We start from the raw sequence: 20,899 nt of genomic DNA, 5'->3' as shown, positions 1-20,899 counted from the left end.
AACCATGTGACTTTGTAGAAAAGATTGAGAAAGATTTGAGAAAAGATAAGCGGGGTGGTGGGGCAGACACAAACACTATCCGTAGTAAAGCAATAGCCTAATAATGGGTCAAAAGTTAAAGCGAGTGAAGGTAAATACAGCGGAGCAGAGTTTGCAACAGTTACCTAAAGGCTGTTGAGTAACTCTATGCAGCCTTTCATGTGTCTAGCACTGCCTACTTTTATATAGCATAACTGCAGTGTTGTGTGTAACAGTAACGCGTTACTACTGAAAATATGGTAACGAAACGTAGTTCCCTTTTCAGTTGGGCACAACGTTACTTTTCCCAGGGACAGATTTGACTGAGCAATATTTGTCAGAGACTCGGCTTGTACTCAACCGATACTAGACTAGAGGCCAAGAGCTGTTAGATCTGCCCCTCACAAACTCCTCCCAGAGGAGAATGTGAATTGTATTGTAGGAGAATAACAGGATGCATATCACATCATGTCCCTGGTAGAGCGCCAATAGGACTGTGAAAGCCAGGCCACCAAGATTTGAGCCAGGTCACTATGACTCTATGCAGCCTTTCATGTGTCTAGCACTGAGGAGAAGCTTCATGGAGCTTTCGTCAGGCCACTCTGCCATATTTCCCAGATTGGTGGAGGGCTGCATCAGTGGTTGACCTTCTGTAACTGTCTCCCATCCCCACACAGGATCTCTGGAGCTCAGCCTCAGTGATCCCTGGGTTCTTTGTTACCTTTCTAACCACGGCTCTTCTCCTCAACCGTTCAGTTTGGTGGGACGACTGCAGCTCTGGGTAGAGGCCTGGTGGACTCAGACATCTTCCATGTAAGAATGATGGAGGCCACTGTGCTCTTAGAAACAATAAGTGCCAGATCAGTGCCTTGCTACGATTCTGTCTCTGAGCTCTTGGGGCAGTTCCTTCTACCTCATTTATGTTAACTCAAATAAATAACACAGATGAAGTGGAGCATGGTCATGTTGTTAGTCAACAGGAAATATACAAGATGAATACAGGAAGGTGATAGTCCCTTACTCTTAGTTTAGTTTAGTTTATTTAGATATGGAATAGCAACTAAAACTAAACACATTGATTAATGACACAAATATGACATTACTGAGGACAGAATCCATACTAATGCCATTTAGGATGATCTAATTTCGTGATGAGTTTCACTTTTGTATAAAAATGTATGTGCAAACAGGAACAGTTCATGAAGTATAAGCAAAAAACTAAACTTTAAGACAAATAGCAACAGTAAGGGTATCACATCTGTAACACTTGTTTTTCATTTAGATAACTAGAAACTGAAGCATCAACAATGATAATTTCTAAATGTATCAAAAATAGAGAGAAACATTTGTGTTTCTGTGACTGAATAGGTGAATGCTGCAAATGCATTCATAGTTGGCAGTGTATACATTTTACAAGCTGTAGTGGTATTATTGCAGTCCATTTCTTCTTTTCAACTATTTTGTTATGAACACAGAAATACCTGAGGATCACAGGATTTTCCATGTATACCACATAACTTATTTCCAATATTATCTGAGCAGTTCAATTTATTCATTTTAAAATCTGCACGAACCATGATGGTGGCTTCATCCTTAATGGATGCCACGTTGTGGTTCTTCTTACGGCCAACCACCCATTCTTCTCTCTTATTATCAAACTTATGAAGCTTCTTTTTAAGGCGCTGCTTCAGAGGCTGCTCTGTCTTGCAGTCTGTCTGCGCACAAAACAAAACTCCCTTGCAAAAGGGACAGGTCTTTTTTGTAGACCCTCCTGGCATGACAGAAAACCAGACAGACAGACAGACACAGACAAACAAATAAACAAACAAACAGGCTGACTAACAACACGAGATAGATAGAGAAACAGAGAGAGAGACAGACAGACAGACAGACAGATAGATAGACAGACAGATAGATAGCCTAGACAGACAGACAGACAGACAGACAGATAGACAGATAGATAGATAGATAGATAGATAGATAGATAGATAGATAGATAGATAGATAGATAGATAGATAGATAGATAGATAGATAGATAGATAGATAGATAGATAGATAGATAGATAGATAGATAGATAGATAGATAGATAGATAGATAGATAGATAGATAGACAGACAGACAGACAGACAGACAGACAGACAGACAGACAGACAGACAGACAGACAGACAGACAGACAGACAGACAGACAGACAGACAGACAGACAGACAGACAGACAGACAGACAGACAGACAGACAGACAGACAGACAGACAGACAGACAGACAGACAGACAGACAGACAGACAGACAGACAGACAGACAGACAGACAGACAGACAGACAGATAGATAGATAGATAGATAGATAGATAGATAGATAGATAGATAGATAGATAGATAGATAGATAGATAGATAGATAGATAGATAGATAGCCTAGAGAAACAGACAGACAGACAGACAGACAGATAGATAGATAGATAGACAGACAGACAGACAGACAGATAGATAGATAGATGGCTCTTAAAAGTGCCTTTGTGTCTATAAAGATGCTGGGTCGGTGTTCGGGATGGGGTGACAGAAACTACAAGGAGAACAGAGACAAATATTCAGTACTACAGGCTAGCTATTAGTCTAGCTTTTCCCCATCTTCTGAATGTAGGCTATACAAAAAGTCGCGTTTTTTCTAAATCAACACAGGTTTTAAGGGTGCCTAATGAGACTTCTTCTCATGTTAGCCTACTGCATATCACAAACTGCACATACGGTAGTTGACTTATCGGTCATCTAGCTGGACAAAGTTACAAGATATGGCTATTTTTTCCCTCACAAGTTAGAAGATGGTTTTCATAGTCTTGCGTTTAATAATGAAACAAATGTTAATGTGAACATCAAGCAGACACGCATCTTACCTGGTGAAGGGTTAGCGGGAAAAGGGGAGCATCTGTTTCCGCCGGACAGCATAGGGAGAGGGACTAGAGAAATACAGGACACTTCCACAATAATAATACGAAAAAAAACGACATTAAAATAATATAAGATGACATTGCCAACGTAGTGGTACCTTACAAAAAAAACGTAGTCCGTAGTTGAAAAAGTAATGCGGACATTCTAGCTAGGAAAGGCAGGAAACAGTTATCTGTTTCCTGTTTTCTCCTACAAAATAAAATAACCAAAAGAGTTTTCCAATCATGAAATAAACCCTGCAGCAAATAAGAGGAATACAAGCATTAGATCATAAATATGGGCGTTATGATGCCGAGGATCCCTGCATTCTTAAATGTACAGGCTTGACGTAACATAAGAAAAACGGGGGGGGGGTTGATATGGAATCTCTGATGATTAAAATCTTGTATTCAGTTGATGTCAAGGTTCAGATATTAAATAAAATCAAACCCCTCTATACATTAGTTTGAAATTCGTTCTGAGTAGCACGAAAACAAAACGAGGAAATAAACAATAGCCTAACACGATTTTCCGTGATCAACCTTCTGTGCCTACTGGGCATTAATAACATTGGGTCAACCAGATTAATGGGTGATAACAGCCTCCTGCACCTACTAGTAGGTAGAGTAGATAGATAGATGTGTTTCTAACCAGACAGATTCAAATTCACTTTATTGGCATGACAGTTAAGAACTATGTTGCCAAAGCATTGGGAAACAATGAAATACAATAAAACCACACACACACACACACACACACACACACACACACACACACACACACACACACACACACACACACACACACACACACACACACACACACACACACACACACACACACACACACACACACACACACACACACACACACACACACACACACACACACACACACACACACACACACACACACACACACACACACACACACACACACACACACACACACACGACTAAATAAACTTCATACTGTTAGCTAAACCAAATACATCCCTTGAAAGGTCTTGACCTGGAGAGTAGCCTAATGTATATCTCAATGTTCTGTATTATTATGATTATTGAATTTGAACCTTAACCTGAGGGCTTATGAAGGAGAGACATGCAATAGATGTTGTTACAGACAAGAACACATGAACAAGAAAGTAGAACAGTTATATAACAACTATACACAACTACGATGAAGTTTTTCAAAAATGTAATGCAAAAAAAAGGAGAAAAAAGAACAAGGTAATTTTTCTTACAGTCTGAGGAATTAATATTCCTCATCAGTTGAGGAAGTATTCTCTTCCTCTTCCTCTTCCTCTTCGTCTTCGTCTTCCTCTTCGTCATCAAATGACAACGTTTCCAGTCCTGCAACGCTTTGGTAAGTTGTGTGAGCTTTGGCCTGTCGTTCCTTGACCTCACACAACCTCCTCTTCAGGACAGAGAGAAGTCCGTCACGGCCCCTCTCCATTAATCCCTCTGTGATGCCTGAGAATGTGACATTAAAAAATAAATAAATAAGCCAAGTGGTTAGCAGAGAAGCAAACTGAAGAAGATAAACTATTTATTGTCCTTACAGTTCTCGTTGGTGTCGTCGGTGAGCAGCTGTTGAATCAGTCCAGCAAGATTCTTCAGGTGCTCGATGTGCTGCTTAACTTCCTGGACAAGAATTATTTGTTCCTCCTTCAGTCTGTTAAGCATCATCACCTTGTCAAAAACGGACTTCTTCTTCTGCATATCCCCATGACCTGCAATACAATTACATCAAAGTGTTATCTTACAACATCCTATAAAAATATTGGGACAAGATATTTTGCATATTGGACCCTTTCCACATTGTACATTTTTTGTGAAAATTAGCTTTTTGTGATTTTGATGGATGCAGCAAATTTCAAACAAGCTGGGGAGAAAAAGACATGTGAATGTGTTCATGTGAAAAATCCAAACCACCTGTTGTGATCTTTCCACTGGCAAACATGTTCCGTAGTAACAGGTGATAATCTCACAACCATGCTTTGTCGCTTTGTCACAAACAGTGAACCTGGCCTGAAATGCTTGCTGCTGTAGGTATACTAGCTGGTACAATAGAGAAATAAACCCTTACAGGATGATTTAGAACACCAGTGCTTCACGAAGGAGTTCAGTCGCATCCATTTACTAATTCCTGCACTCTTTGCTTGTTATAAAAAGACTAAAGACCAAGTCTGAAACCTTGGCAGCCTGATAGACTCAGATCTGACCTTCTACAGCCACATCAAATCAGTCACCAAATCAGCCTTTTATCAACTTAAGAACATGTCCAGAATTCTGGGTTTCATGTCCCAAGCTGATCAGGAGAAGCTGATTCATGCTTTTATCTCCAGTAGACTAGACTACTGTAACGGTCTTCTGACAGGTCTCCCTCAGAAAAGTATCAAACAGCTGCAGCTCGAGTTTTAACCAGAACAAAGAGGTCAGATCACATCACTCCAGTTCTTAAGTCCTTACACTGGCTCCCAGTCAGCTACAGAATAGATTTTAAAGTTCTGCTACTGGTTTACAAATCACTGAATGGTTTAGGTCCAGAATACATGAATGACATGTTAGTAGAGTCTAAACCATAGACTGTAAAAAGAATGGACGTAGCATCCGTGACGTCACCCGCTGGTTTTGGGGAGTCGGTTTTGTGACTCAAATATAGCGGCCTGAACAGCGCCATGTTGGGATTGGCTGGCCGAGAACCCGCCCACTGGCCTCGAAGCAGCCTGTCTCTGTGCCGCTCCGGACCTGTAGCTCAACGTTTCCGCGCCTTGATTGGCCAGAATCGAATCCTAATAACAGTCAAACGGTAGCGTTAAAAAAAAATTCACCCCCCTCAGAGTGTGTGCGGGGGTTGAAATTATCGATTGAGACCAAAAAGCGTCCTGACACCAGGCTTTGATCATGTTTATTTAGGATGTAAAGTCGGCGATTTTAACATGGGGGTCTATGGAGACATCCTGCCTTCTGACACCAGCCCCCACAGGAATCTCTGGGGATTGCAGTTTTTTTAACCCGGAAGTGAGATTGACTCGGCTTCACTTCTCAGACCGACAACTGCCCCCTTGGTCTAAACCCAGTAGAGCTCTGAGATCTACTGACTCAGGTCAGATAGTGGAGCACAGAGTTCAAACCAGATGTGGTGAAGCAGCATTTAGCTGTTATGCTGCACACAACTGAACAAACTACCAGCAGAACTGAGATCAGCTCCAACTGTAAGCACTTTTAAATCCAGGTTAAAAACATTTCTCTTTTCATGTGCTTATAGCTGAGCTCTTTTTAAGAATTTTTTAACTATATCTATTTTATTTTAATTCACTCTTGCTTTTAACTCTGTTTTTAATATTTGTTTGTTTTTATTCTGTTTCATGCTTCTCTTTTCTCTTTTTTTTCTTAAAAATGTTTTGTCTTTATGTAAAGCACATTGAGTTGCCTTGGTATGAAATGCACTATATAAATAAAGATGCCTTACCTTACCTTGCCTTGACTTATATTGCCCATGTCTCTTAACCTTTTTTTTAATATCAGATTCCATATGTACACCAAGATGAGTGCATAAAACAATTTGAATTCAGTGCATTTCAGAGGATGTACTTACATTCCCATGGCCAGGGGAAGTTGTCGATAGCCAGGAGTTCATTGGCAGGAGGTAGTTGGTCCCCTTCTCCCACCGCAGCATTGTGTTCCGTTATGGCCATGTCTAAGGCTTTCTTTTCGGTCGCAATTTTTTTCCGAAGGTGATGCCTTCGCTTATTGCCTCCTACAATGAGAAACCCAAATGATAGTGTGTAATACACGCAATGACCACACAAAAGCACCATACAAAATAAGGCTTCACAATATGCCTGATTTGACTTGGAGGGAAGCTGGCTCCCCGTGCAGCCCAGCACAAGGCGCTTTCTGTGGAGGAGAGGAACAGGGAGATTCGGAGTCTGGAGTTGAGCAGAGCATGCAGATTGCTGAGTGACCCTGTTCAGGCGGTGGTGGCGGCACCATTCATCCTATTAGACATTTTTCTACTACTTCTATGAGTTTAGAAACATTCTTCTAAGGTAAAAACTACATACAGGGTCTTAAAAAGACAGAGGAAGAGGTGATATGACAAAACTAAATTAAACATGGGATTGTTTGACTGACGGAGACAAAGCTCTGCTAAGATGTGAGCCTGAAAAGTTATACTGCTGATACAGCGGGGTTTATGTCTATGTGTGTGTGTGTGTGTGTGTGTGTGTGTGTGTATGGGGGAGGGGGGTGCTTTTTTCAGATCTTTCACATGACTTTCAGATTGTAGACTATAGCTTTAATAGTGGCCTGTTTTTGTCTCACCAGACTGACGATACAGATGCAATTTCCTTTGTTTGATGCCCAAATATAGGCCCTCGATGGTTTTCTGTTGTTCAGTCTGCATTGTTGCTCCTTTGGGGGACAACAAACAAATTAATTCATTCCCATTTCAGTTTACAATCAGCCTCTTTTCAGATGATCTGTACAAGAGCAGAGCCAAATGATTCTTTAAAATATGCCATCAAATATCCTTTTTCAAAGTATCCTACCTGAGGTCCACTGCCGAACATCACACACCCACTGCTCGACTGTGTCTTCATTTAGAGAGAGCTCAGCCGTGAGTTTCTCCAGATCCTTTTTTGCTTCTGCAATCCTTTGTACAGTCTGTCCGAAAGAAATATGTGTTGACAAATGCTGAGACACAATTCAAAAACAAAAATGTTATAATACTCATTAGCTTAGTTAATACCTTGGCATGTCTTTTGGCCAGTGTCCGGTCAAGGTTTTCTGCCTTTCTCTTGTTCCAGCCACTTGCCTGGATTGTTAGCATGTCTGTGCGAACTTGAAACACAATGTATTTGCAGTAATTTAGATTCACAGTGAGGAACAAAGATCAGATACTTCATTGATCATTCTCTAATATCGTCACATAAGAAAGAATCATAAACTTAATTCATGTGACAGAAGCTAAATTATTATAAAGAGAACGTTGATAAGTGTAGAAGTGCTGAATAGACAATTGTTTTGAAAAGGAGCACCTATGCATGGAACTAAAATGCAAAGGCCAAGCATCAGTGTTCAAACCCCCTTCTCAGAAGAAGGAATATGGGAAATATTTAAGTGTGGTGATGTTTGTCTACTCAGGAGTTAGACACCTGCAGTGTCTCTATCATAGAGAGGTCCTACACCTTCCCATTTGGTCTATGTGGAGAAGGATTCATACTGCAGCATGATCACACCTAAAAGCTCTAACAGAACCACTTCAAGACCAAAGACAATGACAACAAACAGTGCTAAATTAAAAAATTTTTTTTTTAAAAAGTCAGCTCGTGGTCTCCATTTGGACAGAACTGTACATTAAAAATTCTTACCGGCTTTTGACATGTACTTTGAACATATGGCTGCTCGGGAGAGGAAGCTATTAACCTGTTCAACCTCCTCCCCAATAGTTGTTCCCGCTCCTTCTTGGTTACGGCCCCCCCATTTTAACTGTAACACATTAAAATGAATTTTGAGTGATCATTTGTAAAAAAACAAACTAACAAAACAAAGCAGAGGCAGAGGACAGACTATCAGAATGTGTGGTACAAATGGTAAGAAATGCATTTATATTCACTAATTGTCATTATTACCTCACACATCCATGAATGCGCTTTTGCATGCATGATAGATAGAAATGGGCGCATGCGCAACAAGTCCTCCAACTCCGGACAGTGGTCAGCAACTTTCTGCAAATATGGCCAATATTTGCAGACCACATCTGAGCAAAAAAACTGGACAGGTGTTGAAGCTAGCTCTTTTTGCAGATACATGGGGTATGCGAAGATTTCCCCGCGGAACATATTCAGTCCCATCAGCAAAACCCCATGACGGCAGACAGCCACTTCAACGCCTTCCTCGTCCAGTTTGCTGTTGCTGTTGGAAGTCTCTCGTGCTGCTGACCACTGACCGCCACCACATCTCCCTTTGTCTGGATTCTATAACAGATGACAACAAATACAGACATTTCCAGTTACGGCATTTGATGCAGTAATGCCACTTCATTACTTAAATAAAACAAACAATGTTTAACATTTGAAAAAATAGACTACAAGCATTCATAGGATTTTGAAATTTGAGGTGTTACTCATGAAGAAATAAAAAGAAATAAATTTAGCTTACGTGTCCAGTTGTTCGATGGATGTAATCAACAAAGGAGGACACCTTAGCATCACTGGCCAAAAACACTCCATCAAAAAACCCTTCAGGTCTTGAAAGAAATATATAGATGTAGGTTACATTTACTGTATAAAAGTAATTTGCAACTCGCATTTCATCTTGACATGAATGTTACACACCCTGGTTGGCTTTTGAACCGATATAATTTCCGGTTCCCGTCCACTGCAACTGCCAACATGGAGGGTGTGCATGCGGGGCACTGAAAATGCTGCACCTGGGACAGCTTGTCAACCTCAAATTTGGCATAGGCCCATTCGAGGAAGGCCCTCTGCATCGAGTCCCCACATATCTTACCGCTCTGGGAGCAAAAGTGAAAACAACACAAAGCAGTAAGTAACCCTACAGTTATTAATACACAACTGATGTGTCAAAGGCTGGCTTCACACCATGGTCATTGTGAAAGAAATGGCTCTGTCAAGAAATGTGTGCTGAAACTTTGGGATTGTAAGGACAAGGCCTAATCAGTTAATGAAAAGGTGATCCAAACAAGATAACTTAAATGATAAATCTACTCACTCGCCCGAAAAGTTTAGTTCTACAGTCGAGCATGCTGATGAAAGCTTGTCGCGACATCCCTGGGGCAGTGATTTTCAGATCCTCATACGTGGTGAATAAGTCCACCATGTACAAGGTCTCAAAATTGACAGTGGCTGGCCAGTAACCACTGTCAACCAGATCACTTATGGTCACTGGCAAGATTTTTCCACAGGAGCAGTTCACCAACGGAAGGAAGAGGTTGTATCTTCCTGAAATTTCAGAGAAAAAATAATTATCTCATAAAAATAAGTAAATTAATAAAAGACAATATGAAGAAAAAATAGTTACCATTCATTCCAATCAGAATGACCTGTTTTCCCTTGGAAAATGTTGTTTGACCCGTGGAGCAGTCACAGCAGGGAGCAACAATTGGTAACAGGCAATCTAAAAAGCAAAATTTTAGTAGTGTACTTGAAACCAAACAGTCACGAACAGTGAGGGTGTTGTTTCTATCAAACAAAACATCATCCAGCATGTTTGTTGGAGTAAACCAGGGCTGCTGTAAAATGTAAACCAGTCATAACCTGAGACTTAAAAACTACCTTTTTCTTGAAAAGAGAATGTCCCTCCTTCGTGCTGCTGAACAAAAGTGGATGGCGCCAGGGGTTTGAAGAACCCCTCCACCATGGATGTTCTGTTGTGCAGCACCAGGGCCTCGTGCGTGGAGAGGTCACAGGCTGTGCAGTACAGTGACCGCGGTAGACAGTCCCTGCACATCACAACTGCAGCCTTGTGTCCACAATGATGGCAAAGCCCCTCCTTGGGCTTTTCAGAGGACAGCATATTGTTCACCATTAATGGCCTCATCAGTGTCCAGTTCTCCCGAGAGGAGGTTTGCCTGTTCCTCCAGGTTGAGGGAAGAGGTTGCTCACCACCACCACTTCCCAAGAGGTCTCGGACATCTTGAATGAGGGAGTCTGATAGTTAAAAGGGAAGAAAGCAATGTTAAATCTAGGCAATTATCACATAAAAAATAAGGAAACAAGTATCAATGGGGGAAAAAAAACCTAAATTGGTGGACACAGTTTCTCCAGTTGTGCCAGTAGGTGAAGCACAGGAGGGTGTTGCGCTTGCTGAAGACACTGCAAAAGTATGAATATCCATTTAGCACTTAATCAATGAATAATGATTGCAACTACTGATGATAAGACAAAGAACCAACCAGTGGCTGAATCTCGATTTCTCTTCTCCCCAGCTCTACTTCTTTTTGGCAGAGGTTGGCCATCTTTGTCCTCACCAAGCCAAACACACGACTGTGTCGGTTTTTCTGAATCTCCTGTTTGTCCGTGCTGATCTGCCTAAGTAAACAATTGAGCATAGAATAAACAACCGCCCACCAAGGTTATGGCCACTCACAAACTTAATTAGCAGCATTTTTTTCCCACCACTGCGATAATGTTATTTACCTTGCACTCATCCAGGACCGCATCTGCCAGGAATAAGGCATCCTCGGCATCCTCGGGATCCATTCTTCTTCTTCTTCTTCTTCTTCTTCTTCGTCGTCGTCGTCGTCGTCCTCGCGTCCTCTTCTTCTTCGCACCAAACAGGAAGTTAAACGCACAGAGGATCCGGTAGATTTCAAAATAAAACACAGTAGCCAACCATCCGATCATAACTCATAATTACTTTGTCATCAGTAATAATCAAATCAATCAGACGCAACACACGCAGTGGCGAGGGTTTGATCCGCCAGACGGCGCGAAATAGCAAGGGAATCCTGTGTGGAATCAAGAGCAGCAGCTATTCCAGACGATAGCAGCCTCCATAGCAGCCATACGTTGCAATTTCACATTACGAGATCCGAAAAAGCCAGTGATTATGTACATTCGCTGAGTAAATATTGTAAAAATAAACCGTACACTTCTCGTTAGAAATGTAATCAAAACTCACGTTGATGCAGAAACTAAAAATATTGATTTTTCCACTACAAATGAGAGAAATATCAGACATGTTTAAAACGTTACAGTTTCACATTATCCTGGCGAGATCTGATCAATCGAGCAAGCGAGTGATTTTGCACATTCACTGTATACATATTACGAAAATAAAATACATATTTCTCACTAGAAATGTAATCAAAACCAATTTTAATGCAAAAACAAACTCAAAATATAGATTTTTCCACTGAAAATTAGAGAAATGTCAGCCATGTTTTTATGAAAACGTTACAGTTTTACATTTTCCTGACGGGATCTGAAAAATCTTTGCAAAGACGAGCAAGCGAGTGATTATGTACATTAACTGAGTATATATCACGAAAATAAAATATATATTTCTCACTAGAAATGTAATCAAAACGAATTTTAATGCAGAAAATAACTCAAAATATTGATTTTTCCACTAAAAAATAAGGAATGTCCGCCATGTTTTTTCTTCTCCCAGCCGGAGCCTTGAAAGTCACGTGACTTGGGCGCAAAGCAATAGAAAGGGAAAATGTAACAGTTCCACAATAAAAGGGCCCATATTGTAGCCATTCTACGTTTTGCACTGTGGACCAACGTAGTCAGGATACATTTTCCTATGAGACTGGGTTGGTGTACTATTGATGACATTTGGTGCAGTTCTGAGCATTATTTTGGGCAAATGGTGGCGTTTTGGTTGCGGTCAGACAGTGGATCCGGAGAGCGCCGTGTGTGGCGATATTGCGGTATTTGCTGAAGTTGGTGGATCTCGTGAATGTAGCGGTCGGGCAAATTGATCTCTCGAGGGGGGGTCTAACTCGGTGTTACGGTGTGTTTGACCATGGTTTACACTTACGCCGGAATTTCACTTTAACATAAAGATGAACAGGTTTATAGGGTGAAGTGTGCACTCTTTTTTACCATAGCTATAGCCTACTATTTTTGGGGTGACTTCCTTCTGGAGAGTCAGCTGTGTTCCTCACTTTGAAACAGGCCCAGGAAGTTTGTTTGCTTTTCCTTATAGTTAGCACAAACATACATCTGACTGCTCCTTTTTGAAGCAAATTTTGTTTTGTGTTATAATTGGTTATTCACGTTGTTTAGCTATGTAGTATTTCACATTTCTATGCATATTTTTTATTTGTAAAATATTGGTGTCAAACTTCATTTCAGTTGTATGGTCTTCTTTGAATGGGAAAATATGAAGAGGTCTAGGTGAAATCAAAATGAGCCAAAAACAGTTGTATTTGGATGGAGTGAATATTATGACACAGGCTATTAGTGAAATATAATTAGTTTTCCAAAGGTCAAATTCCACCTGGACATCTCTGATAATAGCCTACTGTAAAACAGCTGCAAAATTGCTCAAGTTCATTTTTTTTAGCATCTACTTTTACACAGTTAGCCTACACATTACTTATTCATTTGCCTGATATCCCATGATTCAAAGGTAGATTTTACTCTAATGTGATTTTTGTTTTGTTTTTTACTAGGCAGAGATGAAAAATTTACATTTTCTACTGTACTCCAGACATGTCTGTAGTAATCTCACAGGTCTTAGCTTTCTTTAAATAAATAAATAAAAAAGACTGAAATAAAACTAATATTTGCCTAAAAATTTTACACCATATGCTCTTTGTTAAATCTGTCCAAATTTTTTTAGAAACAATTTCACAGTCCTTGCTGTTTGTGAAATTTTGTGCTCGTGCACCACATATGCTCACATCTTGTGCATCTCCTGGGGGCTAAGCCCCCCCTGTCCTTAAAACTTAGTGACGCCCCTGTCTGTAAACATAAAATGTATCGTGTCACTGTGCTTTTCACATAAAGTTGATGGAAGAATGGACAGTGCAGATGCCCCCTCAGTATAGTATCTGCAGGAAAGAGGTCTCTGCTCTCCCCCACTTAGCTCAACTAGTGCATAGTGCAGGACACAGACTGTAAATGGCGCTGAATTGACGCTATTAAACAGCTGTTTTCTCCGCATACATGAGGTTCCGTCCCTAAATAATACAGCGGTTCAAGTGCACGTACTGTATGTACGAAACTTTTACAGTGTAACAACTGGTTGGAAAAAGCAGTTTATCTAGAGCCAACCGACTCACTCAGTAGCCTTCTCCTCCATGCACGCAGGCTCCGCGACGCGCTGTATCACTCGCTTTTTCCGAATGAATCGCCTTTTTTCAGGCGACCAGTAAACAAACACCAGCGTACGTGAGGGCGTCAATAAACAATAGCATTATAGGCCTACCGGAATTGTTGTTTGGACAAGAGAGGAGTCACTCAGTCACCTTCCATCTGTCCTCCCTAATAGCCTACTTTCACCGCACTTTTTTTTTTTTTTTTTTTTTTTTTTTTTTTTAAATTTCATTCATTAGGCCGAAAAAAATACCGAGGTCATGACCTCGGTGTCCTCAATGGTAGCTACGGCCATGTTCTCAAATTATAGACCAATCTAAGTGTACTGATTAATTTCAAATGTCTGTGATCTGATCCATAGACTGTAAAAAGAATGGCCGTAGCGTCCGTGACGTCACCCATTGGTTTTGGGGAGTCGTTTTTGTGACTCAAATATGGCGGCCTGAACAGCGCCATGTTGGATTGGCCGGCCGAGAACCCGCCCACTGGCCTTGAAGCAGCTGTCCACGGAGCTGCTCGGACCTGTCACTCAACGTTTCCGCGCCCTAATTGGCCAGAATTTTAACCTAATAACAGTAAAACGGTAGAGTTAAAAAAAAATCCCCCCCCTCAGAGTGTGTGCGGGGGTAGAAACTATCGATTGAGACCAAAAAACGTTCTGACACCAGGCTTTTAACATGTTTACTGAGGATGTAAAGTCGGCGATTTTAACATGGGGGTCTATGGAGAATGCTGCTTTCTGACACCAGCCCCCAGAGGAATTCGAGGGGATTGCAGTTTTTTGAACGCGGAAGTGAGCTTCACTTCTCAGACCGACAACTGACCCCTTGATCTGATCCTATTGTATGAATGCGTATATATATATATATGTTTATTTATTTATTATTTTTTTTTAAGGTAAAAGGGGTAGGGGTATATAAGCTTTGGCTTCAACCTACACCCTTTCGGTTATATAAGCACCACCACGTACGCTCACATCCTGAACACCGTGGGGGCTAAGCCCCCCTGTCCTTAAATCCTAATCCTAGTGAAGCCCCTGTCTGTGTATCATGTCGGTGACATGGGGCCCTAGTTTCTTGGCGCAGCGCAGGTGGCGCAAGGTAACGCAGCTGGTCTAATGCAAGTTTCGACCAGCCTAGCGCAAAGTCAGATTGGAAGATTGGCAGATCGCGCTGCGCTGAGATAGGCGTGGCCGCGCAGCAGGGGGAGGCGTCACAGATTCAGCTTGGTGCAGTGGAAGTTTTGTGCGAAAATGTCCCGCCGAGGTTGCGCTGAAAGCTCGCCACCTCCAACCAGGTCTACTCTCAGCGCAGGGCGGAGCGCAGCAGGTGCAGTGGAAGTTTGGCTGACTGACCTGCAGTGCACACACGTCACCAAGACCTCACAGGCAGATCTCCACAGTTCCAGACACATTTCAATGCAATAAATATCCACAATAACCACTATTTAATGCAACTAACGGAATCAACACGTGAATTTATATCTATATAGATTGTCCCGTCACATCTGACGTCAGATCAAAGGCTGTCGGCACGGTAACGGAAACTCGACCTGAATTAACACAGCAGGGACGAACTGGCACTGAAAAGCAGCTGTGGATGTCCCAAGCAGGACTGAGGGTGGATGACTGCATGTCGCTGCCGTGTTGAGACTACGCACTCTGCCTTTGTGATGATCCGCTTTATTTATTTATTTACTTATTCATTTATTAGCGGAGAGCGACCGCATCACGCAGCCGTAATGAAAAACAAAACACAAATCATCATCTCTCTTAGCCCACCACAACATCCTCGGTATCAGATAGTCAGTATAGCCTACTACAGTATACTCAGCATCTCTATCACAGAGAAAAAAGAGAGGAGGACAGAGAGAGAGAGAGAGAGAGAGAGAGAGAGAGAGAGAGAGAGTCATTTACGCTGAGTTGCTCCTGGTTCCATTCCTGTTACCATGGTGTTTGTTTATGTTGTGATTAGTGTACAACAGGGGTCTTCAACGTTTTCCAGGCCAAGGACCCCCAAACTGATGGAGAGATGGAGCGGGGACCCCCTACTTGTATTGTATAAAATTGTGTTTTATATCTAGTAACTAGTCCTGTAGTGCCATCCAGGGCCGTTGTATAGGGGAGAAAGGTGATGATAATTCTAGGGGCCCAGCGACCAGTAGGGCCCCTAGAATTATCCATATTTTTTTTCCCTCAACCAAAACTTTCGTGACCCCCCTGCAGTACCTCCGCGGACCCCCTGTTGAAGACCTCTGGTGTACAACACCTCTCATCTGTCTTACACAGCGTTTAAATACTAAATGTGAGTTTCTTTATTAGTTTATTAGTTGTTGTTTTTTACACTGGGCAGCGGTTCTCAGTGTATCAGGTCAAACCTGATTAAGGCAGTGTTTCCCATTAATTAACAACTCTGTGGCGGCCCTCCACAGTCTCTCACAGAAAAAAAAAAAAAATTGAAAAAAAAACAATTGTTTTCCAAATTTTATTTAATTTTTTTCTCACGTGTGTCTACGTGCGGTGCGCCCGCACGTGAGAGAGGCGGCAGTTTGAGAGGCTGACTGGCAGAGATGAGAGCTGGTGAAACGCTAGCATGGTTATTTAAAACACCATCTCTGATCTCTGCCTGCACATAGATACAGAGACATGGGCGCACGCTAAATGTGCTATATAGCGCTAATTGCTCAGCTGCAGCGCTATATCGCTAGCCCCCCACCCCCCCTCTCGTCGGACCAACGACCCGTACTGGACTGTGCTGCCCACCAAACTTGCAAAATGGACCTGGACACGCCTCGTTGGTGTGGCGAAGCTGCGCTGCGCTTAGACTTCGCTCGGTCTAGGAAACTAGGGCCACGTCTTTATGTGATAATTGTAATATCTAAAATACATACATACATACATACAGAGTATGAAACCAGTGGTTTGAGTTATTCTCTGCATGACATCCTGTTTCTCTTTGTTTCCAACAGTTTGTAACATGGACTCACAAGTTGCACTGACCAATGCAGCCCAGTTGCGGAAAGAGACTGAGATGGTGATGAAGTCCTATGCAGACTGGGGGGCGTATCTAACTCCTGCTCCTCTCTCTATCAACCTTATGGGAGAGCTGGTCTTCATCTCACTATCTCAGCCTGACTTCTCCATCAGAAAGAAGCGCCCAACAGAAGGCGAGAGCCCCCCAAAAGAAGGCGAGAACCCCCCAGAAGAAGGCAAGAACCCCCCAAAAGAAGGCGAGAACCCCCCAGAAGAAGGCAAGAACCCCCCAAAAGAAGGCGAGAACCCCCCAAAAGAAAGCAAGAACCCCCCAATAGAAGGCGAGAACCCCCCAAAAGAAAGCAAGAACCCCTCAATAGAAGGCGAGAACCCCCCAAAAGAGAGCAAGAACCCCTCAATAGAAGACTTCCAGTACATAAAGTACCCAGACTCCTTCAGTGCCAGTCTTATGCAGGTCTGCAACACTGGCTGGCATGCATTCAATGAGGCTCACAACAACATGGATCAGATCCGTCTCCACACAACCACAATTCCTGATTACATCAACAAAGCTGTAAAATATCTCTTCAGTGGCAGGGTCAAAATTGTTAAAAAACTCGTGCCACTTCAACTGGATAATATTCAGAAAATCTCAGAAATCTGCGTAACACTAGCTGCGAGTGTTGAGGACAAGTTTATGGAGGTCATCAACTTAATAGAGGAGCTGCTGGAGGCTGCTTGCGGAGCTAAAGGCTTGTATGGAGCTGAGAAAGAGAAGGTTGAGAAAGAACTGAAGGTATCTAAAGAAAAGAAGAAACAAGCTGAACAGATGAAAAAACAGCTCAACGAAAGAGACGAGATGAATTTAAAGGAAATGAAAGAAGCACAAGGGAAATACGAACAAGCCATGGATTCACTTCCCTCTGTGGAGGAGATGCTCGCCATGGATGCTGCTGATGGAATCGTATCATTTTTTACTTTAAGGTGGCTCAAGTCAGATTCTGCCAGTCAGAAAGCATGTGAGAACGCCCGTTTGTCCATTCAAGAACGCAGTAAACAACTTGATTGTGCACGACAGGCTCATGAGAAGAACATGGAAGAAATTAAGAAGAGTGAGAAGGAGCTGACTGATATTCTGATTGAAATGAGCAAGTGCAACCTCGAAGAGATCAACTTTAACAAAACCATCAAAATGCTGAGTAAAGGTCTTGGTGCCATGGCCCAAGTCAAAACACAGTGGACGAACATGGTGAAGTTCTTCCAGATGATCTCCAACATTGTCAAAGTTAAACTCAGTGGAAAAATAAAGGACTTTGTTGCGACAACTTCTGAAGTACAGGAACTTGACCTTGACGATAAGCTCTACTTAAAAGACGACCTGTACAGCGATGCTTTCAAAGCCTCCAACCTTGCCGGTCTGGTCAACATGCTCTCAGGGACCTACATTGAAGTGTCCAACAACTACCTGATGGACAGTGTCAGCAACCTGGGTGAGCTCATGGCCATAGATAAAAAAGACAAAAAACAGTTGAAAGCCAAACGTAAGGAGATGCACAAGTCACGTCAGGAAGCTCAGGAGGGAATTCAGAAGCTGGTCGAGGAGAAAAAGAACGAATTTGATGAGAAGACCGAGGCCAGGATGCTGAAGATAGAAGGACTGCCAGCTCAACCACAGGAGACTGACAGGATCAGAGAAATCACTCAGTAAGAGTTTGATGGATAAGAAGATAGATTACTGCCGGTCTAATGCAAGCCATCATCTTCAAATCAGATGAAGACATGTCAGAACGTGTGTTTCTAGATAATCAACTCTTTTAGCTAGTAATCATAGAGCCTTGTTAGTTTCCAATAGTCAGATGTAACTGGTGTTAATATATGATAATATGATCCTTTGTTTTTTCTTCTTTCTTCTTCCCATGTACTAATACAAAAGTACCATAGTAATAGTATACACATACATATTAATGGGTGGGCACATTAGCATAGCTTTAAACAGCATGTTATCTCTTACATGAGTTATTGATTTGATAAAATTAAGAAAACATAATCAATGTGTTATATGATGTCGTTGTCAATGATTGTTCAGTGTCTGGTGCTTTAAGATCAGAGATTTAACATGATCAGGTTTTTATCAAACTGAAAATAAAGTGAACTAATAAGATGACTCATCTATATGTATGCTGATGACCTGGTTATTTTTAGTCCATACAGTGCTGGCCTACAAAGTTTGTTAAGGGTATGTTCACAGTATGGGAATGCTTATGACATTACATTTAATGACAAGATATTTATAGGCAGTGTTCAAAGCAATATGCTCAAGCTAATATGCTCCTTCATAGGTTTAGTATGTGCTCAGTTGATGTTAAATGTTCCCTGTTTAGATCTTTCTGTACACCAATGTATACAGCTCACCTCTGGTGTAGCTATAAGAAAAGCAGTATGCGGCGGCTCATAGTGGCCTACAATGATGGACTGAGGTTGTTGCTTCAGGTGCCCAGGTGGCACAGTGTGAGCCAACTTTTTGTTAATTTAAATGTACCCAATTGTGAAGCACTTCTAAGAAATTTAATGTATCGTTTTATGTGCCGCCTGGATGACTCGGGGAACAGCATTATTGGGGCTTTGACAAGCCGTGATAGGAGCTGCTATAGGTATCCCTCCAGGCTTAGAAAACACTGGTGGGACAGCCTGCTGCTTATGAATTATGTGGAGAATTGATTCTCTGTCTGTGTGTATGTCTTTTTCTCTCTCTCCTTCTTAAATCTGTTTTAACATGTCTGTTGTTGTTATGGACCGCTTGTTGTGTCTGCAATAAAGATTAATAATAATAATAATAATATAATTGTCTGGCTTTCCTTCCATTGGGGCGGCACGGTGGCACAGTGGTTAGCACTGTTGCCTCACAGCAAGAAGGTCCTGGGTTCGAATCCCGGGCCGCCCAGGGCCTTTCTGTGTGGAGTTTGCATGTTCTCCCCGTGTCTGCGTGGGTTTCCTCCGGGTGCTCCGGTTTCCCCCACCACTAAAAACATGTCGGCTAGGTTAATCCTCCAGTCAGTGCCCCTGACCAAAGGCACTGGCTCATAATCTGGAGTTGGTCCCCGGGCGCTGCACCGCGGCTGCCCACTGCTCCTCAGGGATGGGTTAAATGCAGAGAAAGAATTTCACTGTACTAGCTGTATATGTGACTAATAAAGTACCTTTACCTTTACCTTTACCATTTCCTGTACCACCTTCCACTCAACTTCACAATGAAGTAATGATCCAATATGAGCCAAAGATTTTTAAATGAACTGATGGTATTGATTATCATTTTATCATGCCATTATTAATCATGACCCAAACGTCTATTTAGTCCAGTCATTTTATGAAAAAAGGTTGAACAAATTGCAACAGAAGCAAACTCAACTGATTCTGTATTCTATATAGCCAAACACAGGGACAAGGAGGCGCTCCAGATATTAAACACAACCACAGCGTTTTTAACGTGTTTTTATTGGTCCAAAAAAAGACAAAAATACAAAATCTAAAGTCTAAATACTCCACATGAAGCTTTAACTGACTCAACACCACACACACACACACACACACACACACACACAGTGAATGTTTATATTTTCACTGTTAATCCACTTCTCTTCAAAATAACATTAAAAATATAAAAATAAAAAAAATTTCTTGTATTTTTATACGTCATGATGTCGTCAGAGTTTTTGCACTGTTTTGATGAATGAAGCACTTTTTGTTGTAGAGATTAAACTCACTGTAACCTCAGATGTTTTCTAAGCTGATTAATAAAATATGTTTCATTTCTCCGTGTGACAAACTGTTAAAGGACAAATTCAACTTGGGGGTGTATGTTCCTATCATTTTAGGTCTAAAAGAAGGAATCTGAAGATTTTCAGTTTAATTGCTCCTGTTTTGCGGTAGCTGCGTCTGTCCCCGCGTCGCTACGGCAGCAATGAATGGGAGCGGATGTAAGTTCCGCTGTTTAGGCTGTTTACATCCCTCAAAGCCACAATTTTTTTCCACAGACAGCGTCAGATGGCGACTCAAACATGCACCGAGAAGTTTATTTACTTCAAGCAAGCCGACATGTTTGTAAAACTAGATCTAATTCAAAGTCTCCCGGAGTCTCGCGCGAGACCCAGTTGCCGTGCTCGGTGTGTTCAGGTGCAGTGGGAAAAGC

At 41.8% G+C, this 20,899-nt stretch overlaps 2 protein-coding genes and 1 pseudogene across 3 annotated transcripts in view; 1 reads left to right on the top strand and 2 right to left on the bottom strand.

The window, feature by feature from the left end:
• Nucleotides 1-20,899, bottom strand: part of LOC146985221 (P2Y purinoceptor 1-like) — a 254,253-nt pseudogene that overhangs the window by 72,144 nt on the left and 161,210 nt on the right. The gene's annotated exons all lie outside the window — the stretch shown is intronic.
• LOC146985231 (uncharacterized) lies at nucleotides 4,196-11,171 on the bottom strand. The gene is made up of 16 exons (XM_085783026.1): nucleotides 11,109-11,171; nucleotides 10,865-11,000; nucleotides 10,710-10,784; nucleotides 10,245-10,619; nucleotides 9,991-10,086; nucleotides 9,682-9,911; nucleotides 9,285-9,463; nucleotides 9,109-9,196; nucleotides 8,580-8,924; nucleotides 8,319-8,436; nucleotides 7,697-7,788; nucleotides 7,497-7,611; nucleotides 7,270-7,359; nucleotides 6,542-6,703; nucleotides 4,503-4,673; nucleotides 4,196-4,413 (listed from the first exon to the last, which is right to left on the bottom strand). The coding sequence occupies exons 1-16, from the start codon at nucleotides 11,169-11,171 to the stop codon at nucleotides 4,196-4,198; spliced, it is 2,553 nt and encodes an 850-aa protein (XP_085639152.1).
• Nucleotides 16,718-18,460, top strand: LOC146985230 (uncharacterized). Its single transcript, XM_085783024.1, is given in 1 exon segment — nucleotides 16,718-18,460. A coding segment is annotated over 1 exon segment (1,743 nt).

This window comes from Trachurus japonicus, chromosome 7 (genome assembly GCF_045865225.1).
Source record: "Trachurus japonicus isolate A0001 chromosome 7, Traja_1.0".
Classification (NCBI taxonomy): Eukaryota; Metazoa; Chordata; class Actinopteri; order Carangiformes; family Carangidae; genus Trachurus; species Trachurus japonicus.
Note: the sequence above shows the minus strand (reverse complement) of the source record. Positions and strands in the feature narration are given on the sequence as shown.